Source organism: Kogia breviceps, chromosome 10 (assembly GCF_026419965.1).
Source record: "Kogia breviceps isolate mKogBre1 chromosome 10, mKogBre1 haplotype 1, whole genome shotgun sequence".
Taxonomy (NCBI): Eukaryota; Metazoa; Chordata; class Mammalia; order Artiodactyla; family Physeteridae; genus Kogia; species Kogia breviceps.
In genome coordinates, this window is record NC_081319.1 from 45,560,385 (window position 1) to 45,585,607 (window position 25,223).

General features: G+C 38.2%; 1 protein-coding gene across 4 annotated transcripts in view; it reads right to left on the bottom strand.

The window, feature by feature from the left end:
- Nucleotides 1–25,223, bottom strand: part of ULK4 (unc-51 like kinase 4) — a 559,443-nt gene that overhangs the window by 350,309 nt on the left and 183,911 nt on the right. For all 4 annotated transcript variants that reach the window (XR_010842631.1, XR_010842632.1, XM_059075830.2 and 1 more), the window contains exons 26-27: nucleotides 16,710–16,761; nucleotides 16,513–16,607 (exon numbers count right to left, since the gene is read on the bottom strand). Coding sequence is in view for 2 of the 4 variants with exons in the window: in XM_059075830.2 (XP_058931813.1) it covers nucleotides 16,513–16,607; nucleotides 16,710–16,761 (147 nt within the window). In the remaining 2 variants the exon portion in view is untranslated. The remainder of the gene's footprint in view (nucleotides 1–16,512; nucleotides 16,608–16,709; nucleotides 16,762–25,223) is intronic.

Consider the following 25,223-nt stretch of genomic DNA (forward strand, 5'->3'; position numbering starts at 1 on the left):
TTTTTTTCTTAGATTCCATATACATGTGTTAGCATACGGTATTTTGTTTTTCTCCTTCTGACTTACTTCACTCTGTATGACAGACTTCAGGTCTATCCACCTCATTACAATTAACTCAGTTTCATTTCTTTTTATGGCTGAGTAATATTCCACTGTATATATGTGCCACATCTTCTCTATGCATTCATCTGTTGATGGACACTTAGGTTGCTTCCATGTCCTGGCTATCATAAATAGAGCTGCAATAAACATTGTGGTACATGACTCTTTTTGAATTATGGTTTTCTCAGGGTATATGCCCAGTAGTGGGATTGCAGGGTCATATGGTAGTTCTATTTGTAGTTTTTTAAGGAACCTCCATACTGTTCTCCATAGTGGCTGTATCAATTTACATTCCCACCAACAGTGCAAGAGGGTTCCCTTTTCTCCACACCCTCTCCAGCATTTATTGTTTCTAGAGTTTTTGAGGATGGCCAGTCTGACCGGTGTGAGATGATATCTTATTGTAGTTTTGATTTGCATTTCCCTAATGATTAATGATGTTGAGCATTCTTTCATGTGTTCATTGGCAATCTGTATATCTTCTTTGGAGAAATGTCTGTTTAGATCTTCTGCCCATTTTTGGATTGGGTTGTTTGTTTTTTTGTTATTGAGCTGCATGAGTTGCTTATAGATTTTGGATATTAATCCTTTGTCAGTTGCTTCATTTGCAAATATTTTCTCCCATTCTGAGGGTTGTCTTTTGGTCTTGTTTATGGTTTCCTTTGCTGTGCAAAAGCTTTGAAGTTTCATTAGGTCCCATTTGTTTATTTTTGTTTTTCTATCCATTTCTTCAGGAGGTGGGTCAAAAAGGATCTTGCTGTGATTTATGTCATAGAGTGTTCTGCCTATGTTTTCCTCTAAGAGTTTGAGAGTGTCTGGCCTTACATTTAGGTCTTTAACCCATTTTGAGTTTATTTTTGTGTGTGGTGTTAGGGAGTGTTCTAATTTCATACTTCCACATGTAGCTGTCCAGTTTTCCCAGCACCACTTACTGAAGAGGCTGTCTTTTCTCCACTGTATATCCTTCCCTCCTTTATCAAAGATAAGGTGACCATACGTGTGTCGGTTTATCTCTGGGCTTTCTATCCTGTTCCATTGAACTGTATTTCTGTTTTTGTTCCCAATTTTTTTAAAAAAATATTCTGACAACTATATTTCACTACAAATGGTTTCTTATATAACCCTGAGCATTTTATTTAATTTGCTTTATGCATTTAAAAACACCATTCTTAGGAGTCCGCAAAGCTCGGCAGACTGCCCAAGGCTTCCAGCATACAAAACACAGGAACAAATGAGTCCAATGCCAAGAACACCACCAGCTGGGCTCAGTGGATTCTTGAACCCTTCCAAGGGTGGGCCACCTGTACAATATTTCTAGCCAATCCACATCTCTTGCAAAAAGGACTAATTTCACCAAAGGAAAAAAATCTTTCTAACAAAAGTATCATCAAGATAAAGACACCTCACAAGTGTGAACTTCTGATCAGAGTCTTTCAAATGCTAACTAATCACCCCTGGAGGATGTATTCCTGAAAGTGTACTTCACATATAAACTGACCTCTCCTAGGACAGAGATTAAAACTAACTCATGCAAACAGACTCACAGACACAGAAAACAAACGTAAGGTTACCAAAGGCAAAAGGGTGGCGAGGGATAAATTAGGAGTTTGAGATTAGCAGATACAAACTCCTATATATAAAACAGATAAACAACAAGGACCTACTATATAGCACAGGGAACTATATTCAATATCTTGTAATAAACTATAAAAGGATCTGAGAAAGTATATTTGTGTATGTATATATATATATATATATGAATCACTTTGCCGTACACTAGAAACTAACACAAAATTGTAAATCAACTATACTTCAGTTAAAAAAAGGAAAAAAACAACTAACTCATGCATATAACTTCACACCTCTTGTGAAAGGTTAAGTACTTTCAAGTAAATTACGCTAGGTTTCTCGAAATAATACTGGGAGAAACCATAAAATGACTTATGAAATCATTTCACACTCCTCTCCCTTTGTATACGTGATTTTTTTCTGCCTATAATACCCACTCCTCCCACAGAAGCCCATCAGCAGTTGATTCCTACGTGCCTTCAAAATTTAGCTCAAGAATTGCCTCCTCTAAAAAATCATCTCCAGACCCTGCCAGACTGAGTAGGGCTCTCGGCATGCCCCATGCATACCACCAACACAGTCCAATCAACTAACGCGGTCCAATCTTTGCTTTCCATATGGGTCCCTTCCTCTCAACCAACACTGAACCAATTCAGAGCAGGGCCTGATTCTAGCACCCTAGTGTATCCTCAGTGCTCCATTTAAACAGGTGGTTTGCAAAAGGCACTTATTATGAATATATGAGTAAACAAAATACTTAAGTCTTTTCTGTGTCCATTTTTATATCACTGCTATACCTCTATTCATACTAATTTATTCCATTAATATGAATAGGATGTAAAAAAAAAACTTTGAAATGTAAAAGGTACTTGTCCTATAGAATGCTAATTTCTCAAAAAAAAAAAAAAAACTCACTTGATTTTGTATCCTAGTTGTCAGCTGCCATCACCCCAAACTTTGAGCTTTAAAAGGAAAAGCCTTAGCCCTGCTCGCTATAAGAAATCTAGTGTCCTCTCCAAGATTTATAAGAATGTGCAAGGGCTTATTTACTTTCCATGGTTCATTGCCAATGCTTGAGTTTTTACCTCACTGACTCTAGTATTTTATCTGCTTTTCACCTTCTCCTAATGTTTGCTTCCAAGAGTCTGAATATACAGATGAACAGTGATCAGACTATTTATGACAAAAGGACTCCAGCCACAACCTTTGCAGAAAACAGCATGGAAGCCACATTGTAACAGCTGCAGCCATAAGCTCAGAATGGTTAGGACTTGGTCAATAACTGCCAGCCTCACTCTTTTTTGTACTGTGTCCCCTTCGACTCAAGACCAAGCAGAGAAACCTAAATATGCTCCCCTATCCAAACCACATAGGATTCTCTGTTTCTCATTAGCTTGACTCCAGTCCCCCCATGGCAATCAGGGCACACCTTAAGCCCTCCCTCTTTTTCACCCTAAAGTTTTTACACCCCCTGCCAGCCTTGGAGTCTCTGCCAAAGGCAAGTGATGGTGCTGACTCCCGTGCTACAGCAGCTCTGAGTAACAGCCTCTGCTGGTTCACACCGGGGTGGCCTTCATCAATGTCCACATTTCTCACTGTGCCATGCTGACGTGGAGACGGAACACACAGTCCCCTCTTCAGGATTAGAAGTCTCCTAAGTTCTCAGTATGTAGCAAGCTTTACTGAGGGTGCGAAGTGAAGCAGATTTTATAGCAGCAACACCAACAATTTAAAATTGAATACGAAACACCCTTTTAGTCATCTTTTATCACCTGCAACTTCGACTTTTTCCCTAACCTTCTCCCTCCACAAGCTCTGGGCTCCTGCCCTGTCGCCAGCCTCTTCCAGGCCCCCTCTTGGCTCCTCCCTCCTTCCCTCTTATCTCACCCACCACCCATTGCCTGTTCATTATTCATGCAAATTTTAGTTACCCTGCCACCCCCAGCCCCTTTGTTCATCCAGGCTTCTAGGCCACTCCTAGATCCCTACCTACAAAAACACCATCCCACACAGATCCTGATGGTTATAAAAAGGCCAGGAAGATGTTTCATGGCGACAACTTTTCTCTGTCTTCCACCAGACCCTATTTCCTGGAGAGGAGCGCCTACCTGCAAAGGAGGAGGTTTCCCTCCACATAATGAGACCCTCGCATCCGTGCAGAGATGGAGGATTCTCTCTTCCAAACACACTTTTTAAATGTATTCATTTTTATTCTCTTCCTTTAACACCCACTGATCTTTATCTAAAATTGTAGCTATTGATAAGTTCCCTTAGGGCCTAAGAAATTTTGCATCCTATATCATACAGAAACAGGAGGAAGGGGGCAGGGCACAAATTTAAAAGAATGACAGAGCCATTGAGGATACAAAAACTGGTTAGCACCAACTAGGTCCAAGACGTTGGAAGATTCGACTTCCGGTAGACCTTGAGCTTCGTTATGCACTCACTGTAATACATTAGCATATATTAAATGACACGCCCACAGGTGCCATGACAGTTCCGAGGCCACCCATAAAAAGCCCAAAAGTGGGCAGTGGTCCAATTCCTGGAAATCCCTGCCCCTTCCCCCAAATAGCTGGAATAATCCTCCTGCTTATTAGCCTATGAAATGACTGTGCCCATAAAAACTAACCACCCTGTATTTTGGGGCTGCTCTCGCCTTTTGAGATGGACTGCTTTCTGTCTGTGGAGTGTGTATCTCTCTCAATAAATCTACTTCTTACATATCATTTCGCCTCTCACTGAATTCCTTCTGCACTGAGACATAAAGAACCTGAGCTTCAGGTGTGCGACTTCAATTAAAAGACAGTGGGTCCTAGTTCCAGTCTGAGTTTTGGCTGTGTTTGAATCTCACCTGAGGTCATGCAGTTTCAATACCAATACAAAGAATGATTATCGATTAATCATGTTGCAGAATGTGTGATTCAAAAATATCACCTGGGGAGTGTGGTCTGAACCATGATGAACCTCAATCTGCATTTTGAGAAGTCACATGAAAATGGTATTTTTTTTTTGCGTGTATCTTTTTTTGTTGTTGTTTACATCTTTATTGGAGTATAATTGCTTTACAATGTTGTGTTAGTTTCTGCTGTATAACAAGGTGTATCAGCTATATGTATACATAGATCCCCATTCCCCCTCCCTCTTGCATCTCGATCCCACCTTCCCTATCCCACCCCTCTAGGTGGTCACAAAGCACCGAGCTGATCTCCCTGTGCTATTTTACATTTGGTAGTGTATATATGTCCATTCCACTCTCTCACTTCGTCCCAGCTTACCCTTCACCCCCACCCTCACTGTGTCCTCAAGGAAAATGGTATGCTTTAATGACAACCCAATGCCAAATGGCAATAAAATAGATAACAATGAAGAAGAAAAAAGAACAAAAACCTAAAAACTCTCTTTACCAAATCACTTCCAAGTCAGAGTGGCCTTGGCTTTGGGAGCGGGGCTTCGGTGGGGGTGGGGCTTACGCAGGGGCGGGCGGGACCTAGGCCTTAGGACCCAGGTGCCAGAAAAGGCTTTGGGGGAAAAAAAAAAATCTGATACAGCTTATGACAGAGAAACTCTTCTAACCCTTCAAATTGGCACGGTTTGCTCCTGGTACTAGGTCTCCTTGTTAAAAAGAAGAGACTGGAACATCTGAGACAATAGACTGAGAGCCCTTTTGCTGCTGTGAAGTTAGATGATTTGTTCATCAGTGCCTTCCCCTTCTAGAATCTTCCACAGAACTTATAAACAACATGTACACCATTTAAATAAATACCACTGCAACTCTATGCAATGTCCCTGCATTAATGACTTTTCTCTATCATAAAATTCCACCATTCATTACTTTTTTTAGTTGCAGAGACAATATACCTATATGGAGCAATCCAAGGAATTTTAATATTTAATGCTAGTGGGGGCTTCCCTGGTGGCGCAGTGGTTGAGAATCCGCCTGCCGATGCAGGGGACACGGGTTCGTGCCCCGGTCTGGGAAGATCCCACATGCCGCGGAGCGGCTGGGCCCGTGAGCCATGACCGCTGAGCCTGCGCGTCCGGAGCCTGTGCTCCGCAAGGGAGAGGCCACAACAGTGAGGCCCGCATAACACACACAAAAATAAATAAATAAAAAATAAATAAATAAATAAATAAATAATGCTAGTGGTATTGCTTTCTTAAATAAAGATATTCATATGTGCTAAAGGTCATTTCAGGACATGTCATAAAAAGTCATTTTGAACTCTTTGAAAATGCAGATTCCCAGGTCTAGGGACTTTTTTATTTCTGTGCTCAAAAACTGGGTCCCTCATTCAAAAAACATGTGTCTGCATATGCACATTAATTATTACTAATGGTCCTCAACAACATGGCCCAGAAGAAATGAATGTCTGTGAGTTAGGGATGCTAAAGACAGCTCTAAGACATTCAAGCTAAACAATCACAAATGCACTGAAACATGTAAATTACACTCGTGCTAAACCATATTTCATTTGTTCTTAAGCAAAGCCACTGATGCCCAAGATGATGATTTGTTTATAATTTTAAAAACTTATTTTCCATTTTAAGAAATGTTGAACATGAGAGATACTGAAGTTCACCAGCTTTAAACTGTAAGTAACCACGTACCCACATTCAAATTTTCTTATTTCACAAAGAATAAAGCAACAATCTTATAACCTATGGAAAGTGTATTTCTAAACCTTAATCATTTATAATGAAAGTATGCTTTATACTCTTATTTTTGTAGAGGGTGCTTTTTTTCCTAATTAAAAAAAAATTTTACTGCTGGAAGTAAATAATTTGAAAATGGAAGTTTACTATTCTAAGCACTCAACTAAAATTCTTATTCTACCTTTGAAAATTAATCATCAGTTCCTTCATTTCAGTAGACCTTAAAAAAAATCTGGTACATCTGACAGCACAACAATTAACATGTTCACACCAACTGCCAGTCTCCTTACCCCACACAAGGTACTGTCAGGTGTACAGGAAAAACGTGCCTAGGACATGACCTCTACCACTGCTAATGGCAGAGCAGATGGTTCAGAATGCCCCTTTTGAGGAGAACAACTAACTATAAAAACTAGACACAACACTGCTTAAATCTTCTTTACAATATTAAGTGCCTAAAAAGATGTTAAGGAATTCCCAAGGCCACATCAGGATGGCAAAATTTCAAAAGTTTGACAATACACTATTGGCAAGACTGTGGAGAAACAGGCACTCTGATCACTGCTGGTGGGAAAGCAAAATAGTTAACCCATGTGGAAGGGACTCTGGCAGGATCTAGCAAAACTACATATGCATTTACCGTTTGATCCCACAGTCCAGGAATTTGCACTGAAGAGACACCTCCAACAGAAGGAGGTTGCACATGCACAAGGTTATTTGTCTGTGACTGAAAAGATTAGAAACTACCCAGATGTCCACACATCAGAGATGGGTTGAACAACCTATGATATACACACACATGACGGGGTGCTACACTGCTCTTATGAAGAAAGAGATGGAATAATTTCCAGTATCCATACTAAATGCAAAAGCAAAGTACAAAAGAGAAAATATAGTATGTTACTTCTTGTATAAGAAAGAAAGGGGAAATAAGAAAACGTTATCTCTACAAAAAGAAACACTGAAAGGACAAGCCAGAAAATGAGACTGGTTACCTATAAGAGTAGGGAGGTTATGATGGAATGGTGACAAAGTGGAGGGGAAGAGGAGAGGGGAAGGGAGTGATGCTGCTCTGAATATGTCTGTTTTAACAGTTTTTACTTTTGGAAGCATGCTAACCTTCCACATATTCAAAAAATAAAATCAAAAAGCATAAGAAGGGGGCTTCCCTGGTGGCGCAGTGGTTGAGAGTCCGCCTGCCGATGCAGGGGACACAGGTTCGTGCCCCGGGGTGGGAAGATCCCACATACCGCAGAGCGGCTGGGCCCGTGAGCCATGGCCGCTGAGCCTGTGCGTCCGGAGCCTGTGCTCTGCAACGGGAGAGGCCACAGCAGCGAGAGGCCCACGTACCACATTAAAAAAAAAAAAAAGCATAAGAAGGGAAGAAAAGAAAACCTAAAATTGAACGCAAACTGAAAATAAATCAACTATATTTCAAATGAATATTATTCAATATGACCACACTAAAAGGGAAGACGGGGGACTAATCCAAGTATTGACTGTACACCCCGGCCTTGCTTGGGTGACATCTGGGAGATGGGGGCGGGGGGATTCTGCAAACAAATCCTGATTTCATGAGGTTTGTTTTCGTACTGGTTTGGGTAAAGCAATTCTGCAACAATTGCAGACATATTATAACATGAAGCAAATGAGGAAATGTGCTGATGTTGCTGGAAGCCAGAATTTTTACAAAGGAAGAAAGGACACAAAAATATGGAATGGGGCAAGGCAAGAAAGAACCGTGTGGGAATGAACTGGATTTGAAGACACTGATGTGAACTCATGATTTCAAAACATGCTTACGTGTGCGTACATGTATATGTAAGTATGCATACAAGTGTGTCCTGTGTGTATTCATACGTGTACTTACATATATATATTTCCTAGCTCTGTTTCTTGGAAGGGTCTAGAAGCTAAGACATCCCAGGAGAGAGGAGACACTTGGCACCCTGATCGTGGTCTCTAAAGCCATTTCCCACGAAAGGGAACCAGGGTTCCTCAAAGAAATGACTGATTCCAGAGCCAGGTCAGGTTAGTTACAAACTGAGGCAAGAATATCTTGCTGTGACACAAAGTAAAAACTCACTCAAAAAATGAGAGGGTATGTCACAAGGACAGAGGAGCCAACTTGAAAGGCCAAATCTGATATAATTAGAGCACCAAAATAATTATAGTAATGAAGCCATCGATAAAAAATAGGAATTTGTGGTAGACATAATGATGGTAGACAGAAAGATGTCCACACCCTTATCCCTGGAACCTGTTCATTTGTTACCTTACACAGCAAAAGGGATTCTGTAGATGTGATTAAGTTAAGGAACTTGAGGTGTTTATCCTGGATTATACAGGTGGGCCCAATGTAAAATCAAAGGTCCTTGACAAGAGGGCCAGAGTCAGAGAAGAAGATGTGACAACAAAAGCAGAGGTGAGAGAGAGAGAGGGGAGAGAGAGATGTGAAGGTACTACACACTGTCAGCTTCGAAGATGGAGGAAGGGGTCACAAGCCAAGGAATGCAGGCAGCTCTTAGAAGCTGGAAAAGCCAAAAACAAACAAACAAACAGATTTTCTCCTTAGATCCTCTAAAAGGAACACAGGTAGGCTGACATCTTGCTTGTAGCCCTGAAGACCCATTCTGTACTTCTGACCTACAGAATTCTAAAATAATAAATCTGTGTTTTTTTAAGCCACTAAATTTGTGGTAATTTCTTATAGCAGCTACAGGAAACTAACACAGAATACAAGTCCATGTCAATGATAGATAGATACATACATAGATACGCTAAGCCATATCAATTAACTTCATTTAAAAAATAGGCTTGGGCTTCCCTGGTGGCACCGTGATTAAGAATCCGCCTGCTAATGCAGGGGACAACATGGGTTCGAGCCCTGGTCCGGGAAGATCCCACATGCCACGGAGCAGCTAAGCCCGTGCACCACAACTACTGAGCCTGCACTCTAGAACCTGGAGCCACACTACTGAGCCCGCGTGCCACAACTACTGAAGCTCGCGCCCCTAGAGCCCGTGCTCCTCAACAAGAGAAGCCACTGCAATGAGAAGCCCGTGCACTGCAACCAAGAGTAGACCCCACTCACTGCAACTAGAGACAGCCTGCACACAGCAATGAAGACCCAATGCAGCCAAAAATAAAATGAATAAAATAAATTGTTTTTTAAAAGCCTCTAAAAAATAGGCTTAAAAAAAAGGCTTACATTAAGCTCTAAACACTTTTTTATTAGAAAAAAATTTTTCATACCTATGTAAACTTTTTAACGTAACACAAAGATGTACAAATCCTAAGTATATAACTTAGTTAACTTTCACAATATAAACACACTCATAATTACTAGCACCCAGATAAAAATTTTTTTTAAAAGGCACTTCCAGGACATTTTGGACAAAGCCCCCTTGTAAACACTTAACTGCCCCCAAGGGTATCCACTAACCTGACTTGTAACTGATTAGTTTTCTCTGTTTTTAAACTTAATGCAAATGGATCATGTTATTTCATATTTGTTATCTTTGTCACAGATTAACTTTGTAAGATTTATCCATGTTCTTAAGTGTAACTCCAGATCATTCATTTTCCTTGCTGCATAGTATTCGATTGTATGACCAAACCATAGTTTATTTATCCATTAGATTGTTGATTGGCATTTGGAAAGTTTCCCATTTGGGGCTATGAGCATCCTCTATATGTATATGGGTGAACATATGCTTGCATTTCTACTGAATGTATATTTATAGGTGAAATTGCTGAGTCATAATATATTTATGTTTACTTTAAGTAGCTACTACCAAACAGGTTTCCAAAGGAATTGTACCAACTTACATTCCCACTAGAAGTTTCCGAGAGTTCCATTTGCTCTACATCCTCACCAACTCTTGGTACTAACTCAAAAATTTAGTTTCATTCAAGTTAAACTACTCATTGTTTATTAGCCTCGAGCCTTCAGTTTAACAACTTACAAAAGGACAGGCTTTTCATTAAAAAAGGTATTATGGCTTAGCTTAAAGCCATGGCTTAAGCTTTTACGGCTTTTTTTTAAGTTTAAACAGATTATATTTTAGGCAACTTATGTATATTACTGTTAGAAATTTCTAATAAAGAATCATCTTTATTTTCCCCTTTGCTATTAATAACATTTTTTTTGAAACCACCATGAATGGGAACAAACTCTCCGTACAAACCAAATCATTATGGTATTTCTAACTGCTCTGCAAGCCACACTGATAATTTCCAACTCTGAGGCACTACATGATCCAAATTATGGGAAAAAATGTGAGTTAAGTATTTGTGCTCAGCAAGAATTAAATGCATGTAACCATTTCCATAGAACAAAGTACTGACCAGTACCCTTGAATATCGTTTGTGCTAACATTTCCAACAATGTGATACCCTTTGCGGTGCTGGATCTTCAATTTCATATATTCCAGTCATGCTCAAGAAGAGGTAATTAGAGGATTTCCCATGAGTTACAGCATTAAAAAAATATTTTTTAGGAAGTCCATGAGTTACAATGATAGCTCTCCTATAGTAACACAGGCTGTCCTTTCAATGATTATTACGGTAGCACTTCATGATTAGAAAGTAAACTAATTAAATGTTTAATTAAATATAAGTATAGACATTTGTAAATACTGGATCTTAACAAATTGTACATGGGGTTACTGCTCATTAAGGAAAAGAATCAATAAGCAACACTCAAGCAAGTAGTATCTCAATGGAAGACTGAAAAATCATTGCTAAGAAAGTGACCGTAACAAACAGGCTTTCTGGCAATAGTGGGTATGGTTATTTGGATTAATTCTCTCACTGAAAATTCAGAATGAAAAATTGCCAGATAAAATATAAACAAACAAAACCTTAAAATATTTAAGACCTGAAAAGGCAGTGGGGGAGCTTTCCTACCAATTTCTGAATGAAAGTCTTAACTACAGAGTTGAGTAGAACATACCGAGCATGGAACTGATAGTGCTCTGGAGGCATTTACCAATACCACATACACAAGGCTCCAATGGACGCCAGTGGGACCAGAGAGACAGGGGTCTGAGTTCACATCTGTCCAGCGTGTGGAGTTTTGGGAGTCTTCTACACGGAGCTGGGCACTTTGGGGCGGGTGTGGGCATGACACCCTCAGAGTTAGGAAAGCCAGATCTAGTCACCAACCCCTCCACATATATTCACACTCCTGGGAGCTGCTGAGAAGGCTGCCCTGAGAAGTTATCCTCTCAGACCTACAGTCTCAGGAATTTTCACACTGGGTACAGATGATCGTGGTCTGAGGTAGCCCTGACTGGCAGGGCCCCAACAAACATGAAGCCTCTTGGAGGAGGGAACATCCACACTAGGCTTGAGGGAATGCCCACAAACAGATTTCAAGTCCCATGACCAACACGCAGTAAACGTTAACAAAGTGTGCAAGAAAACAAGACGAAGTGGATATGAGCAAGATATAACAGACACCACATCACATCACAGTCTTCTAACACTGAAATTACGAGACAGTGTAAAATAACTACATCTAACAAATGTGAATAAACAAAGCACAAACTGGGAAATAACTATAAGGAACAGGAAATTATAAAAAGCAATACAGTAGATTGAATAAAACAGACAAGCAGAATTTCTAGTGGCAACATAACTTCTACACATGAAAAACAACCAAAATTTAAAACACTGTGGATGTATTTGGCACCAGACTGAACACAAAAGACAGAAACAAAGTAAAATTAACCAGAATATAACACTGAGAGAGAAAAAGGTGAAATATACAGAAAGACAGTAAGAAGTATAGAAAATACACTGAGAAAGTTTAATATACATGGGATCTGATCTGCTAAAAGGAGACAGAGCAGGGGAGACAGAAGATAAGCAGAGATGAGGGTTGAGAATTTTGCAAAGTTGAAGAAAAAAGGACAATCCACAGATTCAAAAAGTACACAGAAACCTCAGCAGAATAAACAAAAAGAAGTTCATATTTAGTTACGACACAGTGAGTCTACAGAAACCAAAGGCCCTCCCCCCTCCCCCCAAAATAAAGTCTTAAAAGGAAACAAGGAACAGAGAGACAGATTATCTTCACAGGAAAAACCAACTATCAGTGAACTTCTCAATAGCAACAATCCAGAACATAAGATAATGAAATAGTATCTTCACAGTACTAAACAACAACAAAAGTAACTGCCAACCTAGAATTCAACACTCAGAAAAAAAAAATCTCCCTCAAGAAACAATGACTTTGGGACTTCCCTGGTGGTCCAGTGGTTAAGACTCCGTGCTCCCAGTACAGGGGGCCTGGGTTCAATCCAGGGTCAGGGAACTAGGTCTCGCATGCTGCAACTAAAAGGTCCCGTATGCCGCAACTAAGACCCGATGCAGCCAAATAAAATAAATAAATATTTGGGGGAAAAAAAAAAAAAGAAACAATGACTTTATCAGACAAAGAGTTTGCCACCAGCTCACCCAAAGCTAAGGAAAACTGTGAAGGATGAATGTCAGAAACAAGTGAACCCAGATGGAAGGAGTGAGAAGTAAGAAAGAAAGAAAAGCAAAAAAAGTAGTAAATATGGGGGCAAAGGCAAATGAACATCATATTATAGTAGTAATAATGAGTATTCTTTTATCATCTCATAACAAAAGGGAGTTAAAAAGAGAGAGAAACAAGACAGACTTTAAAATATCAGGCAAAAGTTACATATATATCATGAGAGGACTAAATGGAGTTGAGTAGGCTATGGCATGTATTTTACTTAAAGAAAAGATCATTTCTTTTTAAGTTCAGCTTTTGCTACCAAACCTTACATAGAGAAAAAAAAATTCAGAAAAAAGTTAGCCAATAGAAAAGATAGGAAAGTAGAAGTGAGAAAAGAGAAAATATGTATGACAAAGCTTGAAAGAAGATGGTGGAATGAATCTAAATATACTAACAATTACAGTAAATGTAAATGGAGTATATATTCCAGGGAAAAGTCAAATTAGATTTTTTTAAATACCATATGATATTTACTTGACACAGATCTAAACATAAGGACAGAGAGATGTTGAAAGGAAAAGAATGAGAGAAGATCTATCAGAAAGGAAGCAGGTATGATTATATTAAGCTGAGACAAAACAGATCTTAAGACAAAAACATTACTAGAAAAAAAAGGTCACTTTACAATGAGAAAAAGGTCATAAAGTGACATAATAATTTTAAATTTGCATGCACCTAATATGGCTTCAAAATAGATAAAACAAAAACTACAGAACTACACAAGAATAAACAAATTCATAATAGACTTAAAGGAGATTTAGAAACACTTCTCTTAGTAATTTCTAGGACAAACAGACAAAAATTAATAAAGAGAGAAAAGATTCGAACAAGATAACTAATAAATTTAACCTAACAGACATAAAACTGAATAGTGCACCTAAGAATTGCAAAATACCTATTCTTTCCAAACACACACAGAACATCTACCAAAAAATTTTGTAATGGACTATGAAGCAAGTCTTAATAAATTTCAATAGACTGAAATTAGAGTATTTCTCTAACTTCAATGCAATTAAGTCTGAAATCAATTATTAAAAAAAAACTAACAGGGCTTCCCTGGTGGCGCAGTGGTTGAGAGTCCGCCTGCCGATGCAGGGGACGCGGGTTCGTGCCCTGGTCCGGGAAGATCCCACATGCCGCGGAGCAACTAAGCCCGTGAGCCATGGCCGCTAGGCCTGCGCGTCCCGAGCCTGTGCTCCGCAATGGGAGAGGCCACAGCAGTGAGAGGCCCGCATACCGCAAAAAAAAAAAAAAAAAAAAAAAAAAAAAAAAAAAAAACTAACAAGTGCCCATATGTTTGAAAATTTATTTATCTTAATAACCCATGAATGAAAGCAAATATTTTAACTGAAAGGTACCAAAAGTGCTGCATACCAACACTTGTGGAATACAGCTAAAGCAGTATTTAGGAGGTAGACACGATCTTCAATGCATATGTTAGAAAGCAAGAAATATCTTTAAAAATCAACTATCTCAAAAAGTTAGAAAAAGAATGCAGAATAAATCCAAAGAAAGGAGAAAGGAAGTAAACAGAACAGAAATTAATAAAATAGAAAAGAAACATATAGTATGTAGGAGATTAGCAAAACTGAACACTGGATGGCTCTTTGATAAAGTTAGTAAAACTAAGAAACCTCTAGTTATATTGTTCAAGAAAAGAAAAAGAAGGAATAACAGTAAATAGCAAATATTTTTAAAGAATATATTATTAGATTACACAAACACTAAGAAAAATTGGTAAGAAAATACTACGAACTTCTTTATGCCAATAAATTTGAAAAACTACAGAAGAAAACCAAAATCTTAGAAAGATGTGGACAAGCACGTCATAAAAGATTATTCCCAAATGGCCAGTAAACATCTGAAAAACCAGTCAGCCTCATAAGTAGTCCTGACTATACAATTTTAAACTATGGTGAAACATCACTATACACCCATTCATTTAAAAGGCTGAAATAACAAGAATTGGGAAGAATGAGGACATGAGGTCCTCCAGTGCTGGCGTGAAAGTAAACTGGCACCACCTCTCTGGAAAACACAATGTCACTTTCTAGACAAACTGAGTTTGCATATTTCCTATAATCACTAATTCCATTCCTATGTATGTACCCCAGAAATAATGCATGCTTATGTGGAGCAAAATACATAAACAAGAATATCTATAGCAGTATTGTTTGTAAATGCCAAATACTAGACATAGCCTAATGTCTATCAAGGATAAATAAGTAAATTGTGATATATTCATATACTCAGGTTTCTACAATGGGACACTATACACTCATGAAGAATAAAAGCACAAAGATACTTAACAACATGGACGTTACAAACACTGAGCAAAAAAAAACCAAGTCACAAATGAATACACACCGTGTGGAAACAAATAGCAAAAGCAGGCAAAACCAGCCTATATTGTTTAAGAATACAGGCACAGGCCCACAAAGGAATGCATAGGCATGATTATTATGAAAGGCAGGATACTGGTCCCCTCTCCAGGGAGGAAAGGATTTGTGACTGAGGGGACTTTGGGGCTCAGAATGGTAACATTCTGTTTTGTTTTTCTTTTTTAACTGGGTGGTGATTTCTTGGGCACTTGCTTTCAACTAGTCATCATGCTTTCAACTAGTCATCAAACTACACACACTTTAATACACTGTATTTTCTATTTCATAATAAAATATATTGAAAAGAAAACAACCATAAAGAGCTGGTAGACATTTCCTACCCTCAAAAAATAATTATCCCCTCTCTCTTGAGAATGTATCATTAAAGTCCTAAGCTGCCATGTAAGAAGTTGGGCCACCCTGAAGTCTCCCTGCTGGAGAGACCCACAGAGATGGAGAGCGATGCCTGCAGAGTTCCAGCTGGAGGCAGACGTGTGAGGAAGTGACCTTCAGATGATTCCAGCCCCAGGCACCACTGACTGGAACCTCCTGAAAGACCCTGAGTGAGAACTGCCTTGCTGACCTAAGTCAACCCCTAGAACCAGGAGAGAGAATACGAAAATGAATGCTGTGGTGCTCGTCTTACCTGGCTCCTTTTCTTGACTGCTTTCTGCTGATGAGAACGAAGTCACAAAACTTTCCTCCCTCGTCTAAAGTCATCACTCAGCTCACCTAAGGATCACCCTAAGGCACAGGTTCTCAAATGGGGGCAATTTCACTGCCCGAAGACATCTGGCAATGTGTAGAGACCTTTTTGGTTGTTGCAACCGAGTGGGGCTGGACTGGGTGCTACCCTCATCTACTATGTATAGGCTAGGGATGCTACTAAACATCCTACAATGCCCAGGACATCCCCCGCAGCAAGGAACTGTCCATCGCCAAGTGCCCATAGTCCAAGGTTGAAAAACTCTGTTCTAAGAGTCTTCACTGTTGGTTACAACCAATAATCAGGCAAGGAGTAAGAAGGAGCACACTGGGGGTAAGCTGTGGACCAGAAGGGAAAGAGAATGATGAGCAAAGAACCACCAAAAACAAGTCAACAAGGAAGAAGGGGATTTCTTATGTTCATCCTGTCAAGGGACAACTTTTCTCAATGGTTATTTCATGTGAGGAACATATATGAACCAAGCATATGTAAACTAGTCTTTTCATATACAGAATTACCAAGTAAACAAAGAAGTATCTTTCTCCAAAATTGCCAGAACTGACCGTAGAGCAATAGTCTTTCAATAAAACAGGATACTGTATCACTGCTTCAAAAGTCGACAGGGTGATCTTGATAAATTCTTCTGATGCCATCAGTCCTAGAAATACAGTTAACTATTATAGATGTCTATTTACATGTACAAAATCATAATATCAGAATACCTTAAGCAAAGATGTAAAATGTACCATGGTCTACTCACCTATGGCTCCATCTATGTTAGTTTCTCCTGAGTCTACTGATTTAATATGACTCTGTAAAAAATAAAAATGTTAATACAGATTTTCAATCAGCTCTGATATAAGAACCATGCACAGAAAAAAATGAATATATGATCCTATGTTCACCATGATGAACTCCAGGCAGTAGGAATCAAGTGATTTTTATCTTCTCATTATATTTTTCTACAGTTTCTAAATTTCACGTGATAAGTAGGCATTAATTTCTTTATCCAGAAGCAGAAAGATAATATTTTTAGAAAGTCTCATGAGTTAATGCACGAAAGTCATTAGAAAATTTGTTTTAAACTTGGATAATTCTACACTACACATGAATGGTAACTGCAAATAAATAATATTTATATGACAGTCCTTAAAGAAATAGTAACATTTTGCCCAAAACTCTATCATTCTTAATGAAATAATTCATAGAAAGCATTAAGTACTATATACATATTATGAACACTAATCAGTTTTTAAACATGATCATATGAATAGTATATATACACTATAAACTATAATCATTTTTAAATATACAAATCACTACCAGTGAAACTAAATGTTAGAATAAAATCAATAGCAATATAAGCACAGAAAGGTAAACCTGCTAAAGTGAGGATAATCCAGTTGACACATAAACCATTTCCAATGTACCACACTTACTCACACAGTACACTGGGACATTAGTAAGGATGGCACTGAATCAGGAGTAACAGTCATCTCAAAGGGAGGTCAAGCTTTAGCTACCCTGAGCATCAGTACTGCACCAAGATGCAGCAATTAAAGGCCCGTCTTCAAAATTCACCACTGTTCTGAGACCCTCCTACATACTTTGTACCCTGACCCAAACTCCCTTAACTGTGCCCCACAAACCATGCCCATGCCTCCTGGTGTGATGACCCCCAACAATGTTTCAGAGGCAGGCCTGAGCATCTCAGCTGTGAACAACCTGGGGTGAACCTCCCAGACCCCAACTGAGTGCTCCAAACAGAAGGGGTGCTCCGTGAACATGATGTGAATGAAACCATCACTATCCTGGCTAATAACAGGTAGAGCACCTGTGCTGGTGATGCACGGAGACACTGCAACTGAGTGCCTCCCCTAGCTCACAAAATACTACATATATCATATTTTAGATATGATAACAAATAGGAAATAAAATATAAAATAGCCTTGGAATAAAAAATAATTAAGTCAGCAATTAGCCTGGAGTGGAAAATATCAATAGATCTTACTATAATCCAAAGATTTTCTTAAAATTGTTGGTAAATATAAAAGACCATAGAGTGTCCTTGTCCCCACGGTGAGCCACAGCCATCCCCCACCTCTGCAGGAGACCCTCCAACACTAGTAGCATGTGGGATCTAAGTTCCCAGACCAGGGATCAAACATACAGCCCCTGTATTGGAAGCACGGAGACTTAACAACTGGACTGTCAAGAACATGAGACTTTTTTCCCAATCTTTAATGTGACAACTGGGTGGAGCTTCTGGAGGTAAAAACCACACGTGTGCCCTACCTTAGACTGAGCCCCCAGGAGTTTTTAACACTCAAGCTAGTTCATGCTGACTCTCCAATAATTCATCACAATCACTAAAGTGTTCCTACCAGTTTAATATGAAACATACAATCAGTTAGGAAATATATGTTTGTTTCCTTTAAAATATGAGCTAGAGGGCTTCCCTGGTGCCACAGTGGTTGAGAATCCGCCTGCTGATGCAGGGAACACGGGTTCGTGCCCCAGTCCGGGAAGATCCCACATGCCACAGAGCGGCTGGGCCCATGAGCCATGGCCATTGAACCTGCACATCCGGAGCCTGTGCTCTGCAACGGGAGAGGCCACAACAGTGAGAGGCCCACAAACCGCAAAAAAAAAAAAAAAAATGAGCTAGAGGTAGCCTCATCCACCAGAGGGCAGACAGCAGAAACAAGAAGAACTATAATCCTGCAGTCTGTGGAACAAAAACCAAATTCAGAAAAAGACAGACAGGACGAGAAGGCAGAGGGCTATGTACCAAATGAAGGAACAAAATAAGACCCCAGAAAAACAACTAAATGAAGTGGAGATAGGTAACCTTCCAGAAAAAGAATTCAGAATAATGATAGTGAAGATGATCCAGGACCTTGTTAAAAGAATGGAGGCAAAGATCAACAAGATGCAAGAAATGTTTAACAAAGACCTAGAAGAATTAAAGAACAAACAAACAGAGATGAACAATACAATAACTGAAATGAAAACTACACTAGAAGAAATCAAGAGCAGAATAACTGAGGCAGAAGAATGGATAAGTGACCTAGAAGACAGAAAGGTGGAATTCACTGCTGCAAAACAGAATAAAGAAAAAAGAATAAAAAGAAATGAAGACAGCCTAAGAGACCTCTGGGACAACGTTATATGCAACAACATTCGCATTATAGGGGTCCCAGAGGAGAAGAGAGAGAGAAAGGACCCGAGAAAATATTTGAAGAGATTATAGTAAAAAACTTCGCTAACATGGGAAAGGAAATAGCCATCCAAGTCCACGGAGCGCACAGAGTCCCATACAGGATAAACCCAAGGAGAAACACACCAAGACACATAGTAATCAAACTGGCAAAAATTAAAGACAAAGAAAAATTATTGAAAGGAGCAAGGGGAAAATGACAAATAACATACAAGGGAACTCACATAAGGTTAACAGCTGATTTCTCAGCAGAAACTCTACAAGCCAGAAGGGAGTGGCATGATATACTTAAAGTAATAAAAGGGAAGAACCTACAACCAAGATTACTCCACCCAGCAAGGATCTCATTCAGATTTGATGGAGAAATCAAAAGCTTTACAGACAAGCAAAAGCTAAGAGAATTCAGAACCACCAAACCAGCTCTACAACAAATGCTCTACAACAAAAGGAACTTCTCTAAGTGGGAAACACAAGAGAAGAAAAGGACCTAAAAAACAAACCCCAAACAATTAAGAAAACGGTCAGAGGAATATACATATCAATAAGTACCTTAAATGTCAATGGATTAAATGCTCCAGCCAAAAGACACAAACTCAATGAATGGATAAAAAAAACAAGACCCATATATATGCTGGCTACAAGAGACCCACTTCAGACCTAGGGACAGAGGGGATGGAAAAAGATATTCCATGCAAATGAAAATCAAAAGAAAGCTGCAGTAGCAATGCTCATATAAGATAAAATAGACCTTAAAATAAAGAATGTTACAAGAGACAAGGAAGGACACTACATAATGATCAAGGGATCAATCCAAGAAAAAGATATAACAATTATAAATATATATGCACCCAACATAGGAGCACCTCAATACATAAGGCAACTGCTAACAGCTATAAAAGAGGAACTCGACAGTAACACAATAATAGTGCGGGACTTTAACACCTCACTTACACCAATGGACAGATCATCCAAAATGAAAATAAACAAGGAAAGAGAAGCTTTAAATGACACAACAGACCAGATAGATTTAACTGATATTTATAGGACATTCCATCCAAAAACATCAGATTACACTTTCTTCTCAAGTGTGCATGGAACATTCTCCAGGATAGATCACATCTTGGGTGACAAATCAAGCCTCAGTAAATTTAAGAAAATGAAATCATATCAAGCATCTTGTCTGACCACAACGTTATGGGATTAGACATGAATTACAGGGAAAAAAATGTAAAAAACACAAACAAACGGAGGCTAAATAATACATTACTAAATAACCAAGAGATCACTGAAGAAATCAAAGAGGAAATCAAAAAATACCTAGAGACAAATGACAATGAAAACACGACAATCCAAAACCTATGGGATGCAGCAAAAGCAGTTCTAAGAGGGAAGTTTATAGCTATGCAAGCCTACCTCAAGAAACAAGAAAAATCTCAAATAAACAACCTAACCTTACACCTAAAGGAGCTAGAGAAAGAAGAACAAACAAAAACCGAAAGTTAGCAGAAGAAAAGAAACCATAAAGATTAGATCAGAAATAAATGAAATAGAACAAAAGAAAACAATAGCAAAGATCAATAAAACTAAAAGCTGGTTCTTTGAGAAGATAAACAAAATCGATAAACCATTAGCCAGACTCCTCAAAAAAAGAGGGAGAGGGCTCAAATCAATAAAACTAAAAATAAAAAGGAGAAGTTAAAACAGACACTGCAGAAATACAGAGCATCCTAAGAGACTACTACAAGCAACTCTATGCCACTAAAATGGACAACCTGGAAGAAATGGACAAATGCATAGAAAGGTATAACCTTGCAAGACTGAACCAGGAAGAAATAGAAAATATGAACAGACCAGGCTCAAGCAATGAAATTGAAACTGTGATTCAAAATCTTCCAACAAACAAAAGCCCAGGACCAGATGGCTTCACAGGTGATTTCTATCAAACATTGAGCGAAGAGCTAACACCCATCCTTCTCAAACTCTTCCAAAAAACTGCAGAGGAAGGAACACTCTCAAACTCATTCTATGAGGCCACCATCACCCTTATACCAAAACCAGACAAAAATACTACAAAAAAAGAAAATTACAGACCAATATCACTGATGAACATAGATGCAAAAATCCTCAACAAAATACTAGCAAACAGAATCCAACAACACATTAAAACGACCATACACCATGATCAAGTGGGATTTATCTCAGGGATCCAAGGATTCTTCAATATACGCAAATCAAACAATGTGATACACCATATTAACAAACTGAAGAACAAAAACAATATGATCATCTCAATAGATGCAGAAAAAGCTTTTGACAAAATTCAACACCCATTTATGATAAAAACTCCAGAAAGTGGGCATAGAGGGAACCTACCTTAACATAATAAAGGCCATATACAACAAACCCACAGCAAACATTATTCTCAATGTTGAAAAACTGAAAGCATTTCCTCTAAGATCAGGAACAACACAAGGGTGTCCACTCTCACCACTATTATTCAACATAGTTTTCAAAGTCCTAGCCATGGCAATCAGAGAAGAAAAAGAAATAAAAGGAATACAAATTGGAAAAGAAGAAGTAAAACTGTCATTGTTTGCAGATGACATGGTACTATACACAGAGAATCCTAAAGATGCCACCAGAAAACTACCAGAGCTAATCAATGAATTTGGTAAAGTAGTAGGATACAAAATTAATGCACAGAAAACGCTTGCATTCCCATACACTAATGATGAAAAATCTGAAAGAGAAATTAAGGAAACACTCCCACTTACCAATGCAACAAAAAGAATAAAATACCTAGGAATAAACCTACCTAGGGAGACAAAAGACCTGTATGCAGAAAACTATAAGACACTGATGAAAGAATTTAAAGATGATACGAAGAGATGGAGAGATATACCATGTTCTTGCATTGGAAGAATCAATATTGTGAAAATGACTATACTACCAAAAACAATCTACAGATTCAATGCAATCCCCATCAAATTACCAATGGCATTTTTTACAGAACTAGAACAAAAAATCTTAAAATTTGTATGGAGACATAAAAGACCCTGAATAGCCAAAGCAGTCTTGAGGGAAAAAAACAGAGCTGGAGGAATCAGACTCCCTGACTTCAGACTATACTACAAAGCTACAGTAATCAAGACAATATGGTGCTGGCACAAAAAGAGAAATATAGATCAATGGAACCAGAAAGAAAGCCCAACCATAAACCAACGCACCTATGGTCAACTAATCCATGACAAAGGAGGCAAGGATATACAATGGAGAAAAGACAGTCTCTTTAATAAGTGGTGCTGGAAAAACTGGACAGCTACATGTAAAAGAATGAAATTAGAACACTCCCTAACACCATACACAAAAATTAACTCAAAATGGATTCGAGACCTAAATGTAAGACCAGACACTATAAAACTCTTAGAGGAAAACATAAGAACAGTCTTTGACATAAATCACAGCAAGACGTTTTTTGATCCACCACCTAGAGTAATGGAAATAAAAACAAATGGGACCTAATGAAACTTCAAAGCTTTTGCACAGCAAAGGAAACCATAAACAAGACGAAAAGACAACCCTCAGAATGGGAGAAAATATTTGCAAACAAATCAATGGACAAAGGATTAATCTCCGAAATATATAAACAGCTCATGCAGCTCAATATTAAAAAAACAAACAACGCAATCCAAAAATGGGCAGAAGACCTAAACAGACATTTCTCCAAAGAAGCCATACAGATGGCCAAGAAGCACAAGAAAAGTTGCTCAACATCACTAATTATTAGAGAAATGCAAATCAAAAGTACAATGAGGTATCACCTCACACTAGTTACAATGGGCATCATCAGAAAATCTACAAACAACAAATGCTGGAGAGGATGTGGAGAAAAGAGAACCCTCTTGCATTGCTGGTGGGCATGTAAATTGATACAGCCACTATGGAGAACAGTATTGAGGTTCCTTAAAAAACTAAAAACAGAATTACCATATGATCCAGCAATCCCACTACTGGGCATATACCCAGAGAAAACCATAATTCAAAAAGACACATGCACCCCAATGTTCATTGCAGCACTATTTACAATAGCCAGGTCATGGAAGCAACCTAAATGCCCATCGACAGACGAATGGATAAAGAAGATGTGGTACATATATACAATGGAATATTACTCAGCCACAAAAAGGAATGAAATTGAGTCATCTGTTGAGACATCGATGGATCTAGAGACTATCATACAGAGTGAAGTAAGTCAGAAAGAGAAAAACAAATATTTTATATTAACGCATGTATGTGGAACCTAGAAAAATGATGAAAACAGATGAACTGTTTTGCAGTGCAGAAACTGAAACATAGATATAGAGAACAAACGTATGGACACTAAGGGGGGAAAGCAGTGTGGGGTGAGGGTGGCGGTGTGATGAACTGGGAGATTAGGATTGACATGTATATGCTGATGTGTATAAAATGGATGACTAATAAGAACCTGCTGTATAAAAAATAAATTAAATAAAATTCAAAATTTTTTTTAAAGACTATATATAACATACACAAAAGAAGATATATTATAGATTTTATGTTATAAAGAATAAAGACTCTTAAAGCTACCATTCAAGTTAGGAACTAAGATATTCCCAATTCTTTGCATGAGCTTCCCACATCCCACCTGCCTGTCATTCCTCCAGAGATAACCACTGTCATGAATTTATCATTTCCTCAGCATTTCTGAAGTTTTACCACATATACATGTGTCTCTAAATACTATATTCTTTGTTTAAGTATTTTTAAACTTTACTGAAATGATATCAAACTGTATACAGTTCATACAGATGGGACAGTATGTAGCCATTAAAATGTTAAAAAAAATTTAAGATACAGGAAAATAGTTATGATACAATGTTAAATGGAAAAAAGAATACAAATCTATATACACACAACATAGTTTCAACCACATGTATTGGTATAAGTCATACATATCTTACACATACATACATAGATTTCTACACACAAATGCATATACATGAATTGAAAACACTAAGTAAACAATAATATGTTAACAATGGTTGTTAACCATTGATAGTTATAGGTGATTTTTTCTTCCAATATCACTATAATTTTCTACATTTTATTTAATAAGCATATATTTTATACATGCTTGAATTTTTTTCAGTCTATAACTAAAACAAAAAAGACTAACAATGAAATAACAGAATAAATAATAAAAAGAGGCACTGTAAGCTTTTCATAATAATTTGGCTGAAATAATTTCATAAAATTTCAACATGGGCACATAACTTTTGCTGAATAAATATGGATTTGATGTTGAAAAGAGTTCATAAAAAGATGTCTTTTGACTTCAATAAATCTACTTAAATGTCTATAGGTTACTTAAGTAAAGAAAGAAGAGGGAGAACACTGTTTATAGTATGATCTTTCTATATAATTTTTTAAAGAATATATAGATAATGTACAAACATAGATGTGAACAAAAATTTTCGAGGAAGAAATCACAGGAACCAGTCACAGAGGCTCCCTTTGGGGAGGACTACTGGCCCAGGAGGTATGCTTTCACTATTCATTTTGTGCTTTTCTGCACTGTTGGAATTTTCTAGCTATGCACATGCATTAATTTTTTTTCTGTTTTAACAGCGACAAGGATTTTCTAGATGGTGAAACTATAGGGTTCTTTCAATTTATTTTCTTCCTTATACTTCCCCAGTTTAATTAATAAAAAAATCCCTACTGAATGTTTCATTGATTTACCAATTTAAATCTCTTTGGATCTATTTCTTCTTCTTCATTCTCAGTGTAAAAGGAATTAATCAGGTGAGAGTGAGGACAGGGCAGGAGGCATTGCAGATTCAAGGAGAGGAAGGAACGTATGAACAGTCATCTAGGTGAGCGTGAAGGTGTATAAATTAGGAAAAGGAACTAGATGTCCCAGTCTGCAAAGAGGGCTTGTTTGAGATGAGCAGTCGTGAATTTAAAGTGAGACCAGCTATTTTCATCGTGTTTTCCTCTAGCCATATTTAGTCACTCAAAGCAGGGGTGGGG